Below are 22,812 nucleotides of genomic sequence, written 5' to 3'. Positions count from 1 at the left end.
TCCTGTTGATCTATGACCCTACCCCCAACCCTGTGCTCTCTGAAACATGTGCTGTATCCACTCAGGGTTGAATGGATTAAGGGCGGTGCAAGATGTGCTTTGTTAAACAGATGCTTGAAGGCAGCGTGCTGGTTAAGAGCCATCACCACTCCCTAATCTCAAGTACCCAGGGACACAAACACTGCGGAAGGCCGCAGGGTCCTCTGCCTAGGAAAACCAGAGAACTTTGTTCACTTGCTTATCTGCTGACCTTCCCTCCACTATTGTCCTGTAACCCTACCAAATCCCCCTCTGCGAGAAACACCCAAGAATGATCAATAAAAAAAAAAAAAAAGAAAGAAAAAAAAAAAATTTTAAACCATCCAGAAAAAACAATTATTTTAAAACCAATCATGAAATATTTTTATAAAAGAATCTCAATACAAGCTTTGACTTTTGGCTTTAAAAAGAAAAAAGAAATAAACCAAAATTGAAAGAACATTGAAAAAAGATAAACCAACACTTACCTAATCTTTTTTTTTTTTTTTTTTTTTTGAGACGGAGTCTTGCTCTGTTGCCCAGGCTGGAGTGCTCTGTTACTCCAGCCCAGGCTGGAGTGCAGTGGCACAATCTCGGCTCACTACAACTTCCGCCTCCCAGGTTCAAGTGATTCTCCCACCTGAGTCTCCCGAGTAGCTGGGCTTACAGGCGCCTGCCACCATGCCCAGCTAATTTTTTGTATTTTTAGTAGAGATGGGGTTTCATCATGTTGGCCAGGCTGGTCTTGAACTACTGACCTCAGGTGACCCACCCGCCTCGGCCTCCCAAAGTGCTGGGATTACAGGCATGAGCAGCCTCACTGGGCCTATCTAGACCTTAGAAGTTATCCCTTAAGTACATCTGGTAATGTTGAAGAGATAAAATAGAAAAATCAGGCCAGGTGCGGTGGCTCATACCTGTAATCCTAACACTTTGGGAAGCCGAGGTGGGAAGATCGCCTGAGCTCAGGAGTTTGAGGCCACCCTGGGCAACATGGTGAAACCCTGTCTCTACTAAAATACAAAAAATTAGCCGGGCATGGTGGTGGGTGCCTGTAGTTCCAGCTACTCAGGAGGCTGAGGGACGAGAATCGCTTGAGCCCAGGAGATGGAGGTTGTAGTGAGCTGAGATCACGCCACTGCACTCCAGCCTGGGCAACAGAGCAAGACATTGTCTCCAAATAAAAAAGAAAGAAAAAAATCATAGGAAATGGATTTTAAAAATTGGTGATAGCTGGGCACAGTGGCTCATGCCTGTGATCCCAGCACTTTGGGAGGCCGAGGCAGGGGAATCACTTGAGCCTAGGAGTTTGAGATCAGCCTGGGCAGCACAGCGAGGCCCTGTCTCTACCAAAAACAAAACAAAACATTGGTAATACTATAGTTATACTTTATGAAAAGCAAACTTATTAATTACTGGACAATATATTAATAGAAATGTTTCCTTTTAGTCTTAAGTTTTTACTGATGGTATAAATTATGATTATCGAACTTTAGTGTGCATCAGAATCATCTGGAAGGAGGGCTTGTTAAAACACAGATCACGGTGGGGCCTGGTGGCTAACACCTGTAATCCCAGCACTTTGGGAGGTGAAGGCAGGAGGATCACTTGAGATCAGAAGTTTGAGACCAGCCTGACCAACATGGTGAAACCCCGTCTCTACTAAAAATACAAAAGAAGAAAATAAAAAAATAAAAAAAATTAGCCAGGCGTGGTGGCGCATGCCTGTAATCCCAGCTACTCGGGAGGCTGAGGCAGAAGAATCGCTTGAACCCGGGAGGCAGAGGCTGCAGTAAGCCTAGATCGTGCCACTGCACTCCAGCGTGGGTGACAGAGCAAGACTCTGTCTCAAAACAAAACAAACACAGATTGCTAGGTTCCATCCCCAGAGCTTCTGAACATTTGCATTTTTAACAAGGCCCCAGTTGACGTTAGTGCTGCTGATCCAGGAACACTCTTCGAGAACCATTGCTATAAATACTTGTGTTGGATTTAAGAAGAAAAATCTTAAGACTCTCAAAACCAACAGTAACAAAGAATTCAATTTTTTAACATTTTGAGATAATTTTAGATTTATAGAACAAGTACAAAAATAGTAAAGTTCAAGCACAGTGGCTCATGCCTATAATCCCAGAACTTTGGGAGGTAGAGGCAGGAGGGTTACTTGAAACCAGGAGTTCCATACAAGCCCACATTTCTATTAAAAAAAAAAAAATTAACTGGGCGTGGCAGCACAGGCCTGTAGTCCTGGCTACTCAGGAGGACTGACTGAGCCCGGGAGTTGAAGACTGCAGGGAACTATGATTATGCCATTGCACTCCAGCCTGGGCAACAAATCAAGACATCATCTCTTTAAAAAAAGAAAGAAAGAAAAAGTAAAGATTTCCTATATACTTGTCACCCAGCTTCTCCATATGTTAATATCTTACATAATTACAGAACATTTATCGAAACTAAGAAATTAACTTGGTACTATATAAAGTACAGAACTTACTCAGGTTTCACCAGTTTTTCCACTAACGTCCTTTTTCTGTTCAGCATCTCATCTAGGATCCCACATGGCATTTATTTGTCATGTCTCTTAGGGCTCCTCTTATTTTCAACAATCCCTCAGTCTTTCCTTGTCTTTCATGACTGACACTGCTAAACAGCACTGATCAGTTAATCTACAGACTGTGCCTCAAGTTGGGTTTGTCTGATGTTTTCTCATGATCAGACTGAGGTTATTTTGGGGAAAGATACTTTAGAGGTGATGTGCCCTTCTCACTGCATTAAATCAGAAGGTATGCTGGTATTTCTGGTGATGTTAGCCTTGATTATACAGCTAAGGACATGTCTGCCAAGATTCTCCAGTATAAACATTATTTTCCCCTTAGGAATTACTGAAAAAAAAAAAAAATATATATATATATATATATGGCAAAATACTTGGAGACTATGCAAATATTCTGTTTCTACTTGCATCTCAGCTTGCTAATTTTAGCATCCATTGGGTGCTAATCATGCCCATGGTAATTTTTACTGTGTATTCTAATAGTGAATTTATTATTTTTGTCTTTCCTTCCACATTAACTGGAATTCTTCTGTAAGGAAAAGATGTGATTTCACCCCTCATTTATTTATTTATTCATTTGTTTATATCAGCATGAACAGATATTTTAAAGAATCTGATTTTGGTCAACTATCATTCTTTGGAAAGAAAATAGATAAAATTTAAGAAAAAATGGGGAAAATAGTAGAGATATATAACTCCCCATCAATATTATAAAGTCAGTTCTGTTTTTGTTTTTGTTTTGAGACGGAGTCTCACTCCATCTCCCAGGCTGGAGTGCAGTGGTGCAATCTCGGCTCACTGTAACCTGCACCTCCCAGGTTCGAGTGATTCTCCTGCCTCAGCCTACCAAGTAGCTGGGATTACAGACATGTGCCACCACGCCTGGCTAATTTTTGTATTTTTAGTAGAGACAGGGTTTTACCATGTTGGCCAGGCTGGTCTTGAACTCCTGACCTTAATTGATCCACCTGCCTTGGCCTCCCAAAGTGCTGGGATTGCAGGCGTGAGCCACCATGCCCAGCTGTTTTTCTTTTAAACAGGCTAAACCTTAAAAAATTTACCAACTTGTTTTATTCTTATAATTTAAGTAAAAATTATTTCAAAATATATATGAAAAAATAGAGCATTAGAAATTAGTGTACAGATTTAAATATTGGTGCATGTAAATTCTGGGCTCTAGATTTGTTATTTCTTTTGCGTTGTCTAATTCCACAAACATTTACTATTCATACACACACAAACATAAATATTTTTAAAATAAAACTCACTATGTTTTAAAGATAAATTTATGAAGTAATCAGTATTTGCTGAAAAAAATATAACTTGACTCAAAGAGTTCTGCTTCCAGTAATGGCAGAAATGTTTGTATCAGATAAACCCTCTTGCAGATAGGAAAAACATTTTAAAGCTACATAAAGGCACTGGAGATCGACTTTAAAAAGGTGGAAAATGGGGAAGGAGTGGCCTGATCTTGAAAGAAGAGAACCACACTGGGTGAGATGTGTGTTTATGTGCTTTTCCCCTGAAGGCACTCACGAGTCCACTTGGTGCAGGGTGACTAGAATTCAATCTGAAAGCCACAGTCTATTGGCTTGAGATATCAAGTGATAGAGTTCAAAATTGCCACAGTGGCTGGCAATAGAGAACAGAAATCCCAGAAATGAAAGAGAACCACAGGGGAAGGAGGAAGACTAAAAAATTGCATATAAATTCCCCTCAAATCTATGGCTAACACCCAAACTACGTACATGAAGGGGAGATTCCAAGGATTTCAATGGAGAGCAACAGCTGGAGGGTTGAAAGGCCTGTGCAGATATTCCACCTGCTGCTCATGGGGGGAGAAAGAGTTTAGAGTTTGACTTCTATCAAGTTAGAGGGATGTAATAACATCTTAGGCTTCCCATTAAAAATTCAAAGAGACCATGAGTTTAGATTCAAGAGTATGTCTTAGGACTAAGGGCAAAACCAAAATACACCTGACCTTAACAAATACAAAACCAAGCCTCCACAAGGTCATAGTGATCAGCCAGTAATTTAATCAGAGGAAGAAAAAATGAATTCAGAGTTTCTGCAATGTACCATTTATAATGTTGGTTATATGATCAAAAATTACTAAAAATGAGAAAAAGGAGATAAATGGGATCCATTGTCAAGAGAAAAATGAACCAAAAACCAACCCTGAGAAGACCTAGTTGTAGAAATTAGCACATATTATAGCTCTAAAGAAGCTATAATAGATATGTTCAAACTTGAACATAGCAATAAAAGATATGATCACAATGAATAAACAGATAATTTTTCATCCAGAAAATGAAAAACCAAAAATAAACTAAATAGAAATTCTAGAACTGAAAAGTGCATTATCTGAAATGAAAAATTCAGGCTGCACATGGTAATCCCATGCTGCTCACGCCTGTAATCCCAGCACTTTGGGAAGCCGAGGCAGGAGGATAGCTTGAGCTCAGGAGTTCAGGACCAGCCTGGGCAATGTAGTGAGATCCTGTCTCTACAAAAAATAGAAAAAATTGGCCAGGCCCAGTGACTTACACCTAGCACTTTGGAGGCCGAGGCGGGCGGATCACCTGAGGTCAGGAGTTTGAGACCAGCCTAGCAAACATGGTGAAACCCCATCTCTACCAAAAATACAAAAATTAGCTGGGCATGGTGGCACGTGCCTGTAATCCCAGCTACTTGGGAGGCAGAGGGAGGAGAATCGCTTGAACCCGGGAGACGGAGGTTGCAGTAAGCCGAGATTGCACCACTGTTCTCCAGCCTGGGCAACAGATTGAGATTCTGTCTCAAAAAAATAAAAAAAAAAAAAAAGAGAGAAAAGAAAAATTAGTTGGGTATAGTGGTGCACACCTGTAGTTCCAGCTACTCAGGAGGCTGGGGTGGGCGGTTGCTTGAGCCCAGAAGGTCAAGGCTGCAGTGAGCCACGTTCATGCCACTGCACTTCAGCCTGAGCAACAGAGTGAGACCCTATCTCAAAAAAATCAAAAAATTTACTGGAGAGGCTTAAAAAGCAGACTGGAAATGACAGAAGAAAAAGTCAATGAAGACAGATAAACTGAAAAAAAAAAGATAGATAAACTGAAATCATATAAACTGAAGAACAGAGAGAAAAAAAAGGAGATTAAGAAAAGAAAAAAAAAAAGATCGGTCTTAGTCACTGTGTGGGACAATTCTGGATTATCTAGAATATATGCGTGGCTGGAGTCCAAGGAAGGGAGAAGAGAACGGTACAGCAAAGAAGTTATAAAAATAGTGATCAAATACTTCCCCAAATTTTGTGAAAACTAGCGGCTTTCTGATTTAAGATCAGCAAACCCCAGTCATGTTAAAAATACAAAGAAAACAACACATATACGCCCATCACAGTCAGAACTGCTGAAAACGAGTGATAAAGATAAAACCTTGAATGCAGCCAAGGAAAAAGGGGATGTTATGTATCTAGGAGTAATGATATAAATAATGTCAGGCTTTTCATAAAAAAATGAAGGCTAGGAGACAAGCGAATAATACTTTTATTTCACTGCAACCTCCGTCTCCCGGGTTCAAGCAATTCTCCTGCCTCAGCCTCCCAAGTAGCTGGGACTACAGGTGTGCACCACCATGCCCAGATAATTTTTGTATTTTTAGTAGAGACAGGGTTTCACCATATTGGCCAGGCTGGTCTCAAACTCCTGACCTCAGGTGATCCACCCAACCTTGGCCTCCTAAAGTGCTGGGATTATAGGCATGAGCCACCACGCCCAGCTGGGAACAATATTTTTAAAGTGCTGAAAGGAAAAAAATCTTAAACCAGGTTTCCTATGTTAGGAAAGGGGTGGGGTGGCTCATGCCTATAATCCCAACATTTTGGGAAGCCAATGCAGGAGGATTGCTTGAGCTCTGGAGTTCAAGACCAGTCTGGACAACATAGGGAGAGACCCCATCTCTACCAAAAACAAGAAAGAAAGAAGAGAGAGAAGAGAAGAGAAGAGAAGAGGAGGAGAGGAAAAGAAAAGAAAAAGGAAGGAAGAGGAAGGAAGGAAGGAAGGGAGAAAAACGAAATATGGAAAGAAAGAAATCTAGAACAAACCCTGTGGGGTTGAATTAGAATTTGAGTTATCAATGTGAACTAATGGTTTCAAAGTATATAAATATAGATGTAAAAGAAAAGTCAGTGTTTGAATCTTGGTTTTTAAATACCATTCTGCACTAAAGGGAATCATACATTCATGGAAATATGGTTGACTCCAGGACTGACCAGGGAAACTATAAGATGGAAATATTCAGAGAACGATGAAGATACGTCAAAGGGGGCATGGAAGCCTGCCGAAAGAGGCTTTCAGTAGCCCAATATGAAACAATCACAGTATTAAAATAAAAGATATTAACATATTATAATCTGTTGAATAAACAGGAAACATTTCTTCAAAAACACAAATTACCAAAATTGACACATGAAACAGAAAATCTGAACAGCTCTATACCTCTAAAAGAAATTCAAATTGCTCTAAAACATCTTGCCACATAAATTTAAATAATAAGTTTAAAAAATCTTTCACAAAGAAAACTACAGGCCCAAGTGGTTTGTGAATTCTGTGAAATCTGAAGGAAGAAACACCACCAGGATTATACACAAGTGCTTTTAGAAAACAGAGGAGGATGGGAGGAAGATTTCCCAATTCATTTTATAAGACCAGCATAACCCTGATACCAAAACCTGGCAAACACTTAAAAAAGAAAACTGCAAACCAGTACCTCACATGAAACAGACACAAAAACTCTTAACAAAAATCAAGGTAATTTGTCGTGTTAACAGAATAACGGGGGCAAAATCCTATATATCTCAGATGAAAAAAAAAAGTAGTTATCTATCTGTCTGTCTATTTTTGGAGATAGTTTCTCTTTCTGTTGCCCAGGCTGGAGTGCAGTGGTGTGATCATAACTCACTGTAGCCTCCAACTCAGTGGGCTCCAGAGATCCTCCCACTTTGGCCTCCCAAAGTGTTGGGATTACAGGAGTGAGCCACCACACCCAGCCCCTCACAGACTTCTTTTTAATAGAAAGTGCAAGGTTGATTCTAAAATTTATATAGAAATGTGAACTATCTGGAATAACAAAAAATAAAACAACAAATCTAGAGAACTCACACTACCTGATTTCATGGCCCATTATATAAAATGACAATAATCAAGACACTACGGTATTTGGTGCAAGGATAGACACCTATCATTTTTCTTGTCCTCCTTGTCTACAGGGACATAAAATAGGGATGGGTCAGTACCTTAGGCACTGTCACCCACTGCTCTGGGTCCAGCAGCAACGTTTTCTTCAGGAGGTTCGAGAATATAACTCTTATATAACTAAATGGTTTGGACAAATGAATTCATGTAATTCAATGGGGGAAAAGAAAGTCTTTTCAACAATGGTGCTGAAACAACTGAATGAAATTATGGCAAAAATAATGAAGCCCAAACTCTACTTCATGGCACGTGTAAGAATTAATTTGAGATGGATCATAGAATTAAGTATAAATAGTAAACTTATAAAGCTCCCAGAAGAAAACTTAGAAGAATATCTTCACAATCATGGGGTAGACAAAGATTTCTTAGGTAGGACCAAAGGAAGTATCCCTTCTAAAAGAAAAAACCAGCTAGGCGCGGTGGCTCGCGCCTGTAATCCCAGCACTTTGGGAGGCTGAGGCGGTTGGATCACCTGAGGTCTGGAGTTCGAGACCAGCCTGGCCAACATGGTGAAACCCCGTCTCTAATAAAACACAAAAATTAGCATGTGGTGGCGCATGCCTGTAATCCCATCTACTCAGGAGGCTGAGGCACAAGAATTGCTTGAACCTGGGAGGCAGAGGTTGCAGTGAGCCGAGATCATGTCACTGCACTCCAGCCTGGGCGACACAGCGAGACTCCGTCTCAAAAAAAAAAAAAAAAAAAAAGAAAGAAAAAATTGGTAAACTGGATTTCATCCAAATATTAGAAACTTCTTATCAAAACACACCATAAACAGGAAACCATAGACTGTGAGATATAATCAGAGTACATATATCTGACAAATGAATGGTATCCAGAATTCAATATAGTTGAGTCTACAACTCAATAATAAAAAGGTAAACAATGCAATTTTTAAAAATGGCTAAAAACTTAAAAGATACTTCGCAAAGAAAATGTCTGAATAACCAATAAGCACATGAAAAAGTACTTAACATATGCTCACCAAAAACCTTTATAGAAGAACGTTCATAGTAACTTCACTTATAATGATGGAAATGGCTCAGATATCCACCAAAAGGAGACAGAAAACAAACTGCAATATATTTGTTCAACTCAATGAAAGAGAATAAACTACTGATATACACAGCAACATAGAGGAATCTCACAAACATTATGCAAAGTGAATGTCAGACCCCAAAAATATAGCATTCCATTACACAAAATTCTAGAAAAGGCAAAATTACAGTGACAGTAAGCTGATCAGTATTTGATCCATTGGTGGTGCAGAAAATAAGTAGAAAGGAGAACAAGAGACATTCCTAGGTTATGAAAATATTCTATAATTAGGGTGGTGGTTACACAGGTGGTTAGATTTATCAAAAATTCAGACTTATACAATTAATATCTGTAAAATTCACTGTATGAAAACTTCCAATAGAAGTATCTTAGGAGTAAAGTTTTTACAGAGGTTTGTCCAGTCATCAATAAATGTATCATGCTATTTTTCTGAAAATACTAAGTTATAAAAAGAAAATTTATTTTCCTTCAAAATTACCCTCTTTTCCCTTCATGAATGAATATGTAATAACATATTTAGGGGAACATTAGATAGATTCAGAAACTCTGTGCCAGGCCTGAGGGAGTTTCCAGAGTAGGGCTATATATAGGACTTTATTTTCTAGACATTCCATCTGTAAAATGGGTAAATGACTTTGCTGATCTCCCAAGGAAGTAACACAGATCAATAAACTAAAATTTGTCATAGTTCCTTTACCACTCTGCAATTAAAAGGCTAAAACATTCAATATTTTCCATTCAATATTTTCCTGCAAGACTCTCTCCAGTTTGAAATCCAACTAGTGAATATAATAGCCACAGGCAAGATAGGTTCTCTCCCCATGCAACACTTGAAAAGGTAGCTTCATTGCTGAACCAGAGGCAGAGAGTTTTGCGTTGGAGTACTTTAATACATTTTTATATCACATATAAAGCACATAAGCATAAACTAGTAAGATGCCTTGCTGAAAACTACCTTCTTTGTGAAAGCAGGCTGTAATTCTGAACAAGTTTTCAATTTTCACACTGCTGCTAGGGTAAAACATTTTAAAGAGTTTAATTTTTTACAATGGATTCAATGACATAGGATTATCTAACAAAGTAATGGCTAATCAATAGAAGGTTTAGTTGTCAGGTGAAACATATAACACACTAAAAGGGATTGATTGCCAGACTTGCCCTTATTTACTAGAAGGTATATATTTAAAATGACACAAACTTGTTACTGGGCTGCATTGTTTTAACCTTGCAAAAAGCTACTTAAGAAATCTGTTCAGCAGCCCTATAGCATAACAAGATATAGTATAATGAAAATCGTTAGTGACTGGGAGTGGGGGTATAGGAAGACAGGGACTTCCAGATATATGGTAACATCAAATCATGTCCCACACAAGAATATGGTATAGAAAAAGCAAACCAAAAAGCGATATCTAAGGAAGCTGGAAGTGGGTTTTAAAAATGCCACACAGATGCTACTGAATCTTGTTCAATAGATGCAAAGCTGCATCTGCTATCATTCCGTGTTGTTTTTAGGGCAGATTTTTTTTTTTTAGGGCTCATGCAGATGAGCACAACAGGCTTCCTCCCACCCCCCAACCCCCCCGCCCCGCCTTTTTTAATGGTACATCCAGAGTAAGCACTGAAAACAAAATGAATTGGGCCCATATGGACTTTGACCAGCATATAAACTGTTTCCTTTATAATTTATTCCCAGTATCACAACTCTCTATATGAAAATACACTCTTTATGGTCATTGCAACCCAGGAGTTCCATAATATTTTTCCTACTAAGTCAGTGATTACACAATTTATCAAAGAATGATTACATTAAAATACAAATAAAACAAAGCACCAACCCCCTATACGGTCTTCCTTCCTCAAAGTAATTTTAAGAAAGCCGGTTATTAAATTGCTCCTTTTTGAAGAAGGGTTTTTGTAGCTAGGCACAAATTGCCAAACCGTGTTTTCTTAAAAAAGTTATTAGACTCTAAAGGATTCAACAGAAGTGGGAAGTTATATAAACAAATCACTTCATCAGATTTGGAAAGATCACTTTTGTCTTACTTAAGAGACCTACATTAATTACCTTTAAGATCTTTTACATGGACTATTTAAAATAAATACAATTTATTTATTTATTTCAAATGAGGTGCTTCTTCCAAAGTATTAAATAATGTCTACAAATGCAAAGGCATTTTTATAAATAGGTAATTAAAACAGATGACTAAAATTAAGTCAAGCTGCAAAACATTACCCAGAATGCATTGTGATTTTTTTTATTAATAAACATCTCAGGCAATTTTTTTTTTACCCAAAGCCCAAAGCACTTTAGGGGGGCAAAAAGAGGTAGCAAGTTTTATACAGTAAAAAAAAAACAACAACAAACAACCACACATATATAACGAAATAATGCAAACCCCAAACGAAAGTATTTACAAGACAGTCCCTTAAGCATAGTTTGTCATATTGCAATTACACCTTGCCTACTGCCAAGCCAAAGTGCTTACAATTGCCACTAGAGGGAGAAGTGTCTTAACACAAAGCAACGGCAGATAGGGAATGGGTTTTCTCGAGCAATTATCAGAACAAAGCTCCCTTGGCTGTGTGTACCTTCTAAAATTACTCAATACAATTAAAGTGACTAACCTAAAACAAATAGAAAAAAAAAAAAAAAACCCTGCCTGCCTGATATCAGGGACTTCATTAAACCTTTTTCCCTCATCAATCAAATCAGAAAGAAGGGAATGCCATCATATATGAACATTACAGAGCTATTAAAGGAAGCAAATTCTGTGGTTTTTTTTTTTAAAGGAAGAAAAGGAGCTCTCTTGAAAAAAGAAATGTCTTGGTATTTACCCATCTGGATGCTGCTTGAAAATAAATTGTTCTCCAAAGAACAGAAATACAGTATGTTTTCTCTCAGTTCACTGGCTTATGAATGACTTTTTGTTGTTGTTGTTGTTTTGTTAATACACACTATAACGTCATTTTCTGTGTCAGTGATGTGCTTTTTCCTCCTACTCATCCAACTGTATAAAGGAGCTATGCCCATCAGACTTCCATGCTTATACTGGCTGATTTAAGTTCTTCACTGCTGTTTTTTGTGGATCTACTCCAAGGCAATGTTTAGAACGCAGGAATTTTTTCAGGGGAGGGGAATATGGTAGAAAAGGAAAACAGCTACTTATTCCTTCTAAAAGACTAATGTAGTTCCTTTTATAAGGCCCAGTCATTAACAGAAGATGACAACACAGTCATTTTTCTTTCAGCTGACAATTGTGACATTTTTCCAGCAGCGTGCAAGGTGTTGAAAACCTGGCAGCTGTTACCTCCTGGGATGAAGATACTTTTTTAACCTCCCTTGACAGTTTAACTCAGTGGGTCAGCACCTTTAAAGACTGCAAAGTATCCTTGAAGAGGATGGAAGCTTGAATTACTGCTCCCTCCCTAATCAATGTAAACCCTCACTGCAGGTGAAGTCTCCATCTATAGAGGTGCATGGGGGAGGAAAATGTAATGCCCTGAGCCAGATGCTTTTTATCTTGTTTTTAAAGAATAAAGGAACAAGCTAACAAGGGAGACAGCTACTTTGTTAGCTTCTTGGCCTCTCTCATGGCTTTGCATCCCCAGGGTTCCAGCTACACAAGAGAAAGAATACAGAAAAACCTAAACACTTAAAGAAATATAACTAGAGGGCTGGCATCATGCTGCTTTCAAAGAGTTGAGAGAGCTCTACTCAATGCTTTATTTATCACTGCCCATGTTCTCAGGATGGTAAGTGGACACATACACAAAGGAAATGGGGGATGGGAGAGGGATTAGACAACGGTCACAATTTACTCAATTACAGAGAAAGGCAGGGCTGACAGATCCTATTAGCACCAATGAGAAGCAAAGAGTTGAACACTGTAATGCCACAATTTTCAAAAAGTAATGAGTACTTTCATGTATCCTCCCAGGCCTTTGCCCTTGATTGCAGATAGGAATAAAAGGTAGGAAAACAGTGGCTATCTTTTCCTTGACTTCATATTTTTAGGAGTAAAACAAAAATTGTAGCTATTTTGTACATCCTTTAAATAAAAGTTCATATTTAATGCCAAGAAATGAGATTATTCTGAAACTAAGAAAATTAACTTTCTTTACAAGGATATACTGCTCTACTTCCTCTCCCTACCCCAAACTCTTCCATCTTCAAATGCTGGAAATGAAACGAAAAAGCAGGTATACAAAATGACTTGGTGACAGACACAGGGAACAGTGTCTCTTAATTTCCACCTTCATTATTTCTTGTTCTGGTAATATCTTTGTCGGGTTTTGGAATTACCGTTATGGTGGATTTATAAGTCAAGAAGTGTTCTTTCCTTCTCTATTCTGTGAAAGGGTCTGGCATAAAATTCGTATCATTTCTTCCTTAAATATTTGTTGAATTCACCAGTAAAACCACATGTCCCTTCTGATGATTAATTAAATTTATTTAATAGACATCAGGCTATTCAAATTTTGCTTCACCCTGTGTTAAGAGTTTTGGTAAGTTGTATTTTTCAAGGAATTTGTTCAACTTGCCAAATTTTTGGTATAGAGTTGTTTGCTCCTCCAATATTTAGATAGCTCTCCAAATTAACATGCAGTAGTTATGTCCTATCAACAATGGCAAAACGCTATTTTTGAATAATATACGTCAACTATAATATTAGTTAAAAACAATGCTTTGGGAGGCCGAGGCGGGCGGATCATGAGGTCAGGAGATCGAGACCATCCTGGCTAACACGGTGAAACCCCGTCTCTACTAAAAATACAAAAAATTAGCCGGGCGTGGTAGTGGGCGCCTGTAGTCCCAGCTACTCGGGAGGCTGAGGCAGGAGAATGGCGTGAACCCGGGAGGTGGAGCTTGCAGTGAGCCGAGATCGCGCCACTGCACTCCAGCCTGGGCGACAAAGCGAGACTCCGTCTCAAAAAAAAAAAAAAAAAAAACAATGTTAAATTGCTAGAAGATAACTGAACTTTTTATAATCAATAGTGAGTTTCTGAAATCCCATTAGAAATATCTGCAAAAGAATCTGAAGTTAATGAGATGCAAATCCTACTTGTATCAACACTAGGTATAAGGCGGCCTTGACATCTTTTTGTCTACAGAAGTTGACTACAGGAAAAACAAAACAAAACAAAAACAAAAAAACAAAATAGCAAATGGCACTTCATTATTGTCATATGCAATAGAGAAAAGAGGGAGTTTAAACAGCTTATATACTATGTCCTACCTTAAAAAAAATCAGCAATGGGGTAATCAAGTTCAGGGCAGTCCTGAACAGCTGCCCTGTGACCCGCTTCTATTGACCCCTGCTATTCATCACTCTTCCCTAAGATAGAGAGGGCAAGCTCCTAGGGAGTGACCACCACAATAGACAGACACAAGCCAACAGTAATCTGGTTCGAGCAAAAAACCAGATGGCACTGCAATAAATTTACAAATCTGCATTCATGGGGCTGCTAAAACACCCAGAAGCTAAAAGACTCTGAGGGCCCCAGGAGGATCTCCTACTTCCCTGTTTCTAAAGGCCATTTCTCTTTCCAAGAACATTGAGTTCATGCTCTTCACAAAGAGAATGGAGATAAAACCCTTTACAAAGAAGGGAGGAGAAAAAGCCTCATGACCTAATTAATCTCCAGAGCTTGGATCTCAACACTGAATGACAGATATTAGAAAAATCATTTCAAAGCACCATGAGGCGGGGGAAAAAGGTTGTTAAATTAAAGTGGGCAGGGGGAGTGGGGAAGAGAACCTGCTAAAACAGCAATGAAAAAAACAACATTAAATCTCTTTCGAATGCTGCACACAACAGATCTTGCAAGTAGAAAATGATTCAATAATGTATGCATTTATTTTTAAAATGAATCAGATTAGTCCCATGTGTGACCTGCTGGTCCATCTGTATGTGCTGGACTTAATAGGCATGATTCTCTCTCTTGCTTCAGTTTGAAGTATGAGAGAGATAAATTTAGTTTAATTTTCAACAGATCAGCCTATCCATTTTCCAAATGGACCATCTGGATCAGCCTATTAAAATTAATTTATAACTTTGCAGAGAGAAAATTCGTTTGTTAGCTTAAATAAAGTTGCCAAAACTTTTGTTGTGTCATTGTTTTCCGACAGTTGTTTCTGTATAGTGGGCAGAGTGTTCCTACTTCCCAATTTATCTTATTCAGTATTGTCCTATTGGTTTAGATGAACAGATCAGGTGTTGATTCTCCAAACAGTTAAAATTGCAACTGTCTCAACATCAATTACTGATCATTTGTGGATTTTTGTTTGTTTTTTTTTTAAAGCTTCCTGGATGATTCAATTCTATTTACTAAACAATTATTTTTATAAAAAAAAGAAGTGTTCATCCAAAAAACATTTAACATATAGTAAATTAAAAAAATGAATGTGTCACAGTTTCAAGTACTTTCCCTCTAAACACTTTATATAAACTGAAGTCAGAAGGCACAAGTAGAAACGCTTTGGAAACACTGAGATCTGAGGATCAAATCACTAATTAGCTAGACAAGTCATCTAACCTGTCTAACCCTCCATTTTCTTCATCTATAAATTGGAAGTCACATCATATCTAAAAACTTTACAGGGTTATTGTGAGGGTTAAATCAAATAAGCATCATGTTCACGGTGGGTGCTCAACAAATATTAGATCTCCTATTTCCTAGAACAATGCTATAAATCCAAGTAAATTAGAATTATTTTTACTGCTGCTCAGGCTCATTGTATCCAATTTTATATTAAAAATGAATACAGGGCCAGGTGTGGTGGCTCATGTCTGTAATCCCAGCACTTTGGGAGGCCAAGCTGGGCAGATCACCTGAGGTCAGGAGTCTGAGAACAGCCTGGCCAACATGGTGAAACCCTGTCTCTACTAAAAATACAAAAATTAGGTCGGGAACAGTGGCTCATGCCTGTAATCCCAGCACTTTGGGAGGCTTAGGTGGGCAGATCACGAGGTCAAGAGTTTGCGACCAGCCTGGCCAACATGGTGAAACCCCGTTTCTACTAAAAACACAAAAATTAGCCCGGTGTGGTAGTGGGCACCTGTAGTCCCAGTTACACAGGAGGCTGAGGCAGAAGAGTCGCTTGAACCCTGGAGGTGGAGGTTGTGGTGAGCCAAGATCACACCACTGCACTCCAGCCTGAGCGATAGAGCAAGACTGTGTCTCAAAAAAAAAACAAACCCCAAAATACAAAAATTAGCCAGGCATGGTGGCAGGCACCTGTAATTCCAGCTACTCAGGAGGCTGAGGCAGGAGAATCGCTTGAACCCAGAAGGCAGAGGTTGCAGTGAGCCGAGATCACGCCACTGCACTCCAGCCTGAGCGACAGAGTGAGGCTTTGTCTCAAAAATAAAAATAAAATAAAATAATATAAATAAAAATGAATAGGTGGCACACTTATTCTCTGGCAACATCATAAGAACTTGCGTTTCTTGTTTTTGCCAAGGACATTCTAATTTTTACAATAACACAATGGTATTGAACTTTCACAAGTAAAATGTGTTACCTTCTATTGGGGCACAGTGGTGAGCTATTTTTTTTTTTTTTTGAGACGGAGTTTTGCTCTTGTTGCCCAGGCTGGAGTGCAATGGCGCGATCTCAGCTCACCGCAACCTCTGCCTCTGGGGTTCAAGTGATTCTCCTGCCTCAGCCTCCTGAGTAGCTGGGATTACAGGCATGCGCCACCACGCCCAGCAAATTTTTGTATTTTTAGTAGAGACTGGGTTCCTCCATGTTGGTCAGGCTGGTCTCGAACTCCCGACTTCAGGTATTCGCCTGCCTCAGCCTCCCAAAGTGGTGGGATTATAGGCGTTAGCCACCTTGCCCGGCTGCTGTTTTTTTAAGTTATTATTAACAATGGCCTTTCCTTCTAGAAAAAGCAAACAAAATATTGCTCATACTAAAAAGGGCTAACTTTATTACAGGCAGATCTGTTTTTATACTTTTTCAAAAATGCCAACCAGCTGTCCTGTACATGTATACCTAGAATGTTTTTTAAATAACTGGGAAAACCATGTCACCTGATTGAAAGTGATGGCTATGGCCAGGCCAATGTCTGAGTACTCTTAATATAAGCTCCAGTGCTTAAAGAATGGCAAATCAAGGGTTTCCTGTCTTTTGTTTTGTTGTTGGTAGCTTTTTATTTTAAGTAAGGCTGAATTTCATACCTGTCTAAGTGAATTCTTCTCTGGTATTATCTTCCTAGGGGGTTCGCCATTATTACAGTCTTCTCTCTCTGAGGAATTCTGTGAAAGAAAGTAAGCTTTAATTCAGTTCTCATTATCTTCAATCTTATTCTTTGGGAGTAAACTGAATTACATTTCTAATTCTGTAAGTTAGAATATACATATATTTATACAATTATTCACTTGAAGATTTGTATACATACAGATATACACATATGTAAAAGAAAACATAGGCCCATGTATATAAATAATGTAAGGATTTAGATGGGAAGTATTTCATGTATCTTTAAGCATTGTGTAGGAGATCATATTCATTAGATCTCTAGCTTGCACTTTGACACAGGTTGACACTGGATACAAGAAAGTTCCAGCCCACACTTAGCTGATGACAACTAAAACCATGATTATTACCTTCTCTCGATTATAGTAAATGTTTGGTTGGCACAGATCTCCAAGTCTGGGTCCTAAAAATAGTTATTTCTCTTCCTCCTCTTCTCAGATTTGATTTTATTTTCTTTGATAAAAGTAGCATAGGACTTAAAAAAACATCTACTCAGTAGTTTAGGATTAGAGTCCATTCCTTGGCACTGTCACCTCAAACAGCAGCTAGAGGCCCTAAAATGTCAGTGGGGTTTTTATATACTTAGGAGGGGGAAAAAAACAACAATCCAATTGAAAATGAGTTCATAAGTACTAAAAATCTGCTAGTCAATATATGTAAATCACTATCTACAAGGCAAAATACAGAAAATCCAAATGACATATTATTTGAGTTCCATTTTCGGCAACAACATTAGTAACATTAATACCATTAATATTTAAAACCCTGCAGTTGTGCTAGGTGTGGTGGCTCATACTTGTAATCCCAGCACTTTGGGAGGCCAAGGCGGGCAGATCATCTGAGGTCAGGAGTTTGAGACCAGCCTGGGCAACATGCTGAAACTGTGTCTCTACTAAAAATACAAAATTAGCCAGGTGTGGTGGTGGGTGCCTGTAATCCCAGCTACTCGGGAGTCTGAGGCAGGAGAATCGCCTGAACACAGGAGGCCGAGGTTGCAGTGAGCCGAGATCACGCCACTGCACTCCAGCCTGAGTGACAGAGCAAGGCTCTGTCTCAAAACAACAACAAAAAACTTACAGTTAATATATTCCTTATATTACATATAGTCATAACGTTCTAATAGAGTTAGTTTATTTGTAGGTTCAGAAATTATTTTTAACATGAGAGTTTATCTGAAAATTTTCATACAAGCATGAAATTATTAATATACAATCATTACTGTGTTCTAAACCTACATGTAAGTTTCACTTTTTTGGTTTGTATTAGATATTACATTTTGAAAGATACTGAGAGATAAAAAATGTACTGTGTCATTCTGAGGCCCTTTCACCTCTGTGGCTGACACCTGTGTGTCACCTTTAGTAAGCCTGACAGGCCAGTACCCTAATGTGTTTCTTTTGGGCAGAAATATCTTATGAGGTTTAACTTGATATTTTACATTTGTGATGATCCCTTGTAAAAGTCCCTAAAATTAAAGAAAAAGCATGCTATATTACAAAGAAAGGGACAGAGACTCAAGAACTTCAGAGTTCTAACTTCTTTTCCTCCCTGTTTGGAAAAAAAGGAATGGAGATCATCTACCAAAAAATGGAGGAAGGATATAATTGAATTAATGACTACAAAGCTTGACAAATGAGGCGACTGGCAATACATGCTATGTAAGAGTATCAAACAAAGAAAGGGAAAGGTCAACATTTACCCCATAACATCAAGTTGTATGTTTAACTTTTTTTTTTAAAATGTAAAGATCAGTGTTTTAAATACCAAAATTAAATGCCTTATATAATAGAAGCTTAAGCCAGTATCCAATTATAAACTTAGAATTTGCAAGTAACTCTCTTTCAGGTCATGAAATTCCTCCTTTAAATAAATAAATAAAAAGATCAGATAAACTAAACCTGTTTAATTCAGTGTAAGATCCTGTATTTCAAAATTAATTATGTTTTTTGAAATGTTATCATATAACTTGGAGCCTAATTACTTTTTGCTGAAAGTTTGTCATACCAAAGATACTATAAATCACATTTTTCTTATACAGGTACTTGGGCTGATACACAATTGCTGGCAAACTCCTCTATACTGAATTATAAAGTGAAAAACAGTCATCTCAACCTAACAGCCTGAGTATTGACTAGCCCATATTCACAATTTTCTTTTTACTGACCCTCTATTTTATCAGATTTAGATGGATAACCACTGGGTGGGTATTATGAAAATGTCTAAAGAATGAAAACACAAAGGGAGCTTAAAGGGTGTTACTAACCTAACATAGAACACAGAGCTCCTTAGGAGTTCCTTTCCCCTTTCTATCCCACTAGGGCAAAGAATATTTAAATGGTATTGTTAAAAATAACTCTTAAACAAAAAATGGGGGAAACCCATAAACATTGGTATGTTCTTTTAATACAGATTAACCCAACACTTTTACTCTGGGCCATCCATCATGAGAAATCAAATCAAACAAAAAATCCAACTTATAATGTTGTTACAAAAAAATAGAGGTAGGGACATTAAACAGTCATGATATCAGGAACAAGGATTAGGAACCCTCCTAATACTAAAGAGTAGAAGCAGAATGCCAGTGAATGAGATTACTAGGTCTACAGTCTTGAGGGTAAGGGGTAATGATGAAATAGCCATGTATACCTAAGTAGTCACCTCAATAGTTCTCAAAGCCTGTCCAACATCACCCAGGAAAGCTCAGCAACACAGTTATTCCTTGCATCTTTATCTATGAGGATTCTCAATAAGCTATGTGCATAATTTTCCTAGATCATCAGGCTAAATTATATCCAATAAATTCTATTTAAGGATAAGTGATTAATATAAGCAAGAAACATCATTGGGTGCTAAAATTAGCAAGTGAGCCTAGTACTGTGGCATATGCGTGTAATCCCAGCTGCTCAGGAGGTGGAGGCAGAGGGACTGCCTGAGTCCAGGAGTTTGAGAGCAGCCTGGGCATCACAGCAAGACACCATCTCAAAAACCTAAGTAAAATTTAAAACTAGAGCAAGTGAGTGAAAGTTTGACAAGTTAACAGGATGGTCACATAATCTCAAAATATTTTTTCTATAAGATACCTGATAGTTACAATGAAAAAAGAGTAACCTCATAGTGGAGAAATCCAGCAGACGCCACCTTAACATTACGTGCCTTTTAATATGATGTACTGAAAACAGCACATCACTTGTGAGGTATCCTTGTCAAAACCGCAAAACTTAAATCTACTTATAAGAAAACATCAGGCTAACCCAAAAATGAGTATTTCATTCCATAAAGTTACTAGTTTGTACCTAAGAAATGTCAAGGCCATGAAATAGACTAAGGAATTGTTTCAGATTAAAGGAAACTAAAGAGGTATAGCACACACTGTTGAGGCAATTGGAAACTTTTTAGTAAGTTCTGTAGGTGAACTAATAACACTATATCAATATTAATTTCCTGATTGTTTCCCCACCATTAAAATTTACATACAGAAAAATTTACCCTTTTTGGTATACAGCTCTGTAAGTTTTGACAAAAACATACAGTTGTATAACACCGCCATTAAAAAATGAAAAATTCCACCACTCCCAAAATTCTCTTGAAATTCTCCTTAATAGTCAACCCTCTCCCCACTGAAAATCACTGATTTGTTGGCTCAATAATTTGTGCCATTTTCAGAATGTCATATAAATGGAATTATATCGTACGTAACCTTTGAATCTGGCTTTTATCACTTAGCATAAAATATCTGAGATCTACTCATGTTGTTGTAAATACTAGTATTTCTTTTCCTTTTATTGCCAAGTAGTATTATCTACTGTATGGATGTGCCACAGTTTTGTTTATCCACTCAATTTCCTGATTTTGATAATTTGTACTGTGATTATTTTTATTAAAATGTCTTTGTTTTTCTGGAAACACGCACTGAAACATTTAGGGGGGATGGAACATTACGTCTGTAACTTTCAAATTGTTCAGAAGAAATAATACATAAATGGATGTATGTGCGTGTGTATATGTATTTATAAGCAGATATAATACAAATGTGGTAACATGTTAACATTAGGTAAATCTATGTGAGAGGGTGTAAGGAGATTCTTTGTGCTATTCTTTTCACTTGTCTATAAATCTGAAGTTATGTCAAAATAAAAAATTAATTAATTAATTAAATCCATAATAAAATGTTAAGAAATGGGAGAAAAGTTAAGTGAAAAATAAATTTTAGGGGGAAAATTCCATCAAATGTAATTAACGTTATATTCTACTGCTTAACTTTAAACCAACCCTAAGCAAACCTGACTGCTCAGAACAACAGATTCCCAATACTCAGATGGAAAGTTTCATTATAGTAAATAAATTGCAGAATGTGTTTGTAGTCCTTGAGTAATAATAGTCTATGAATTGCATTACAGTAGTCCTCCCTTATCCACAGTTTCACTCACGCAATTTCAGTTACTACAGTCAACTGAGGTCCTAAAATATTGAATGGAAATTTTTAGAAACAGTTTTCAATTGTGCACCTTTCTGGTAGCTCTGTCCTGCCCAGGATGTGAATTATCCCTTGGTCCAGTGTATCCACACTGTACATGCTACTCGACCATGAGTCATTGACATTGTCTGCTCCTGACATTCCACCACCATCTTCATGGCTCAATAATCCAGGATCACCTGAAGCAGGTAGCATGCTGTCAAAGGGTCAGTAGTAACCTAATGCTGTGTCACAATGCCTAGGTCATTTACTTCACTTCATCTCATCACATAGACACTTTATTGTCTCACATCATCATAAGAAGGGTGAGTACAGTACAGTAAGATATTTTGAGAGAGCATATTCACGTAACTTTTATTACAGTGTAGTTATAACTGTTCTATTTTATTATTATTGTTGTTAATCTCTTACTATGCCTAATTTATAAATTAAACTTTATCATAGGTATGTGTCCATAGGAAAAAACATAGTATACATGGAGTTCAGAACTATCTGTGGTTTAGGCATCCACTGGGGAACATACCCCCTATGAATAAGTGGGGACTACAGTATATTAAAATATTTTTGCAAAAGATTCTACACAACTTGTTACCTTTTATATTAACTCAAATATTTATTTCTTAGCCCAGTGCACAACTTGTTACCTTTTATATTAACTCAAATATTTATTTCTTAGCTCAGTGCTTACTAGCTTAGAATTGAAAGGGCAGAAGGGAAGTCTCCCTGTCAACTTTGAATTTAACTCCAAACTAGATGCATTTGGGCTGTAACACCTGCAGATACAGTAACAGAGATTTGGGTAGGAAAAGGTCAATAAAGGAAATACTGCTAAAGCTCATGCATTAGACCTCAGGGATGCATTTTGGATAAAATGTTTCCACAACCAAACTGGGCGAATAAAAAAGAAAGTAATTATATTAAAAAAGTATTCAGGTGATAAGCTTAAACTGTCTCAAAATCAACACATCTAAGTTTAAAGCACTCTTTTACCATCTCCACTCATTTCTAGGTCAGCTCTTTTCCTCCCAACTTTTCTTTTTATCCTAGACTTAAATCCTCAGAGTCAGTTTTTACTCATTCCTTTTTTTTCTTTGAACATATCTAGCTAATTTCCAGTGTATAAACTTTTTCTTTGAATCATCTATTTTAATACATCTGACCCTACTTTTGCATTTCCACTGCTTTTACTCTAGTCCAGACCCACAACACCT

General features: G+C 37.8%; 1 protein-coding gene across 10 annotated transcripts in view; it reads right to left on the bottom strand.

The window, feature by feature from the left end:
• BTRC (beta-transducin repeat containing E3 ubiquitin protein ligase) overlaps positions 1-22,812 on the bottom strand; it is a 204,891-nt gene that overhangs the window by 80,243 nt on the left and 101,836 nt on the right. For 7 of the 10 annotated variants that reach the window (XM_019035292.4, XM_019035294.4, XM_063709765.1 and 4 more), the window contains one exon: positions 17,049-17,126. The exons of the other annotated variants lie outside the window; for them this stretch is intronic. In XM_019035292.4, coding sequence (XP_018890837.1) covers positions 17,049-17,126 — 78 coding nt within the window. The remainder of the gene's footprint in view (positions 1-17,048; positions 17,127-22,812) is intronic. 10 annotated transcript variants of the gene reach the window in all.

This window comes from Gorilla gorilla, chromosome 8 (genome assembly GCF_029281585.2).
Source record: "Gorilla gorilla gorilla isolate KB3781 chromosome 8, NHGRI_mGorGor1-v2.1_pri, whole genome shotgun sequence".
Classification (NCBI taxonomy): Eukaryota; Metazoa; Chordata; class Mammalia; order Primates; family Hominidae; genus Gorilla; species Gorilla gorilla.
The sequence above is the reverse complement of the archived record's forward strand: the minus strand, read 5'-3'. Positions and strand labels throughout refer to the sequence as shown.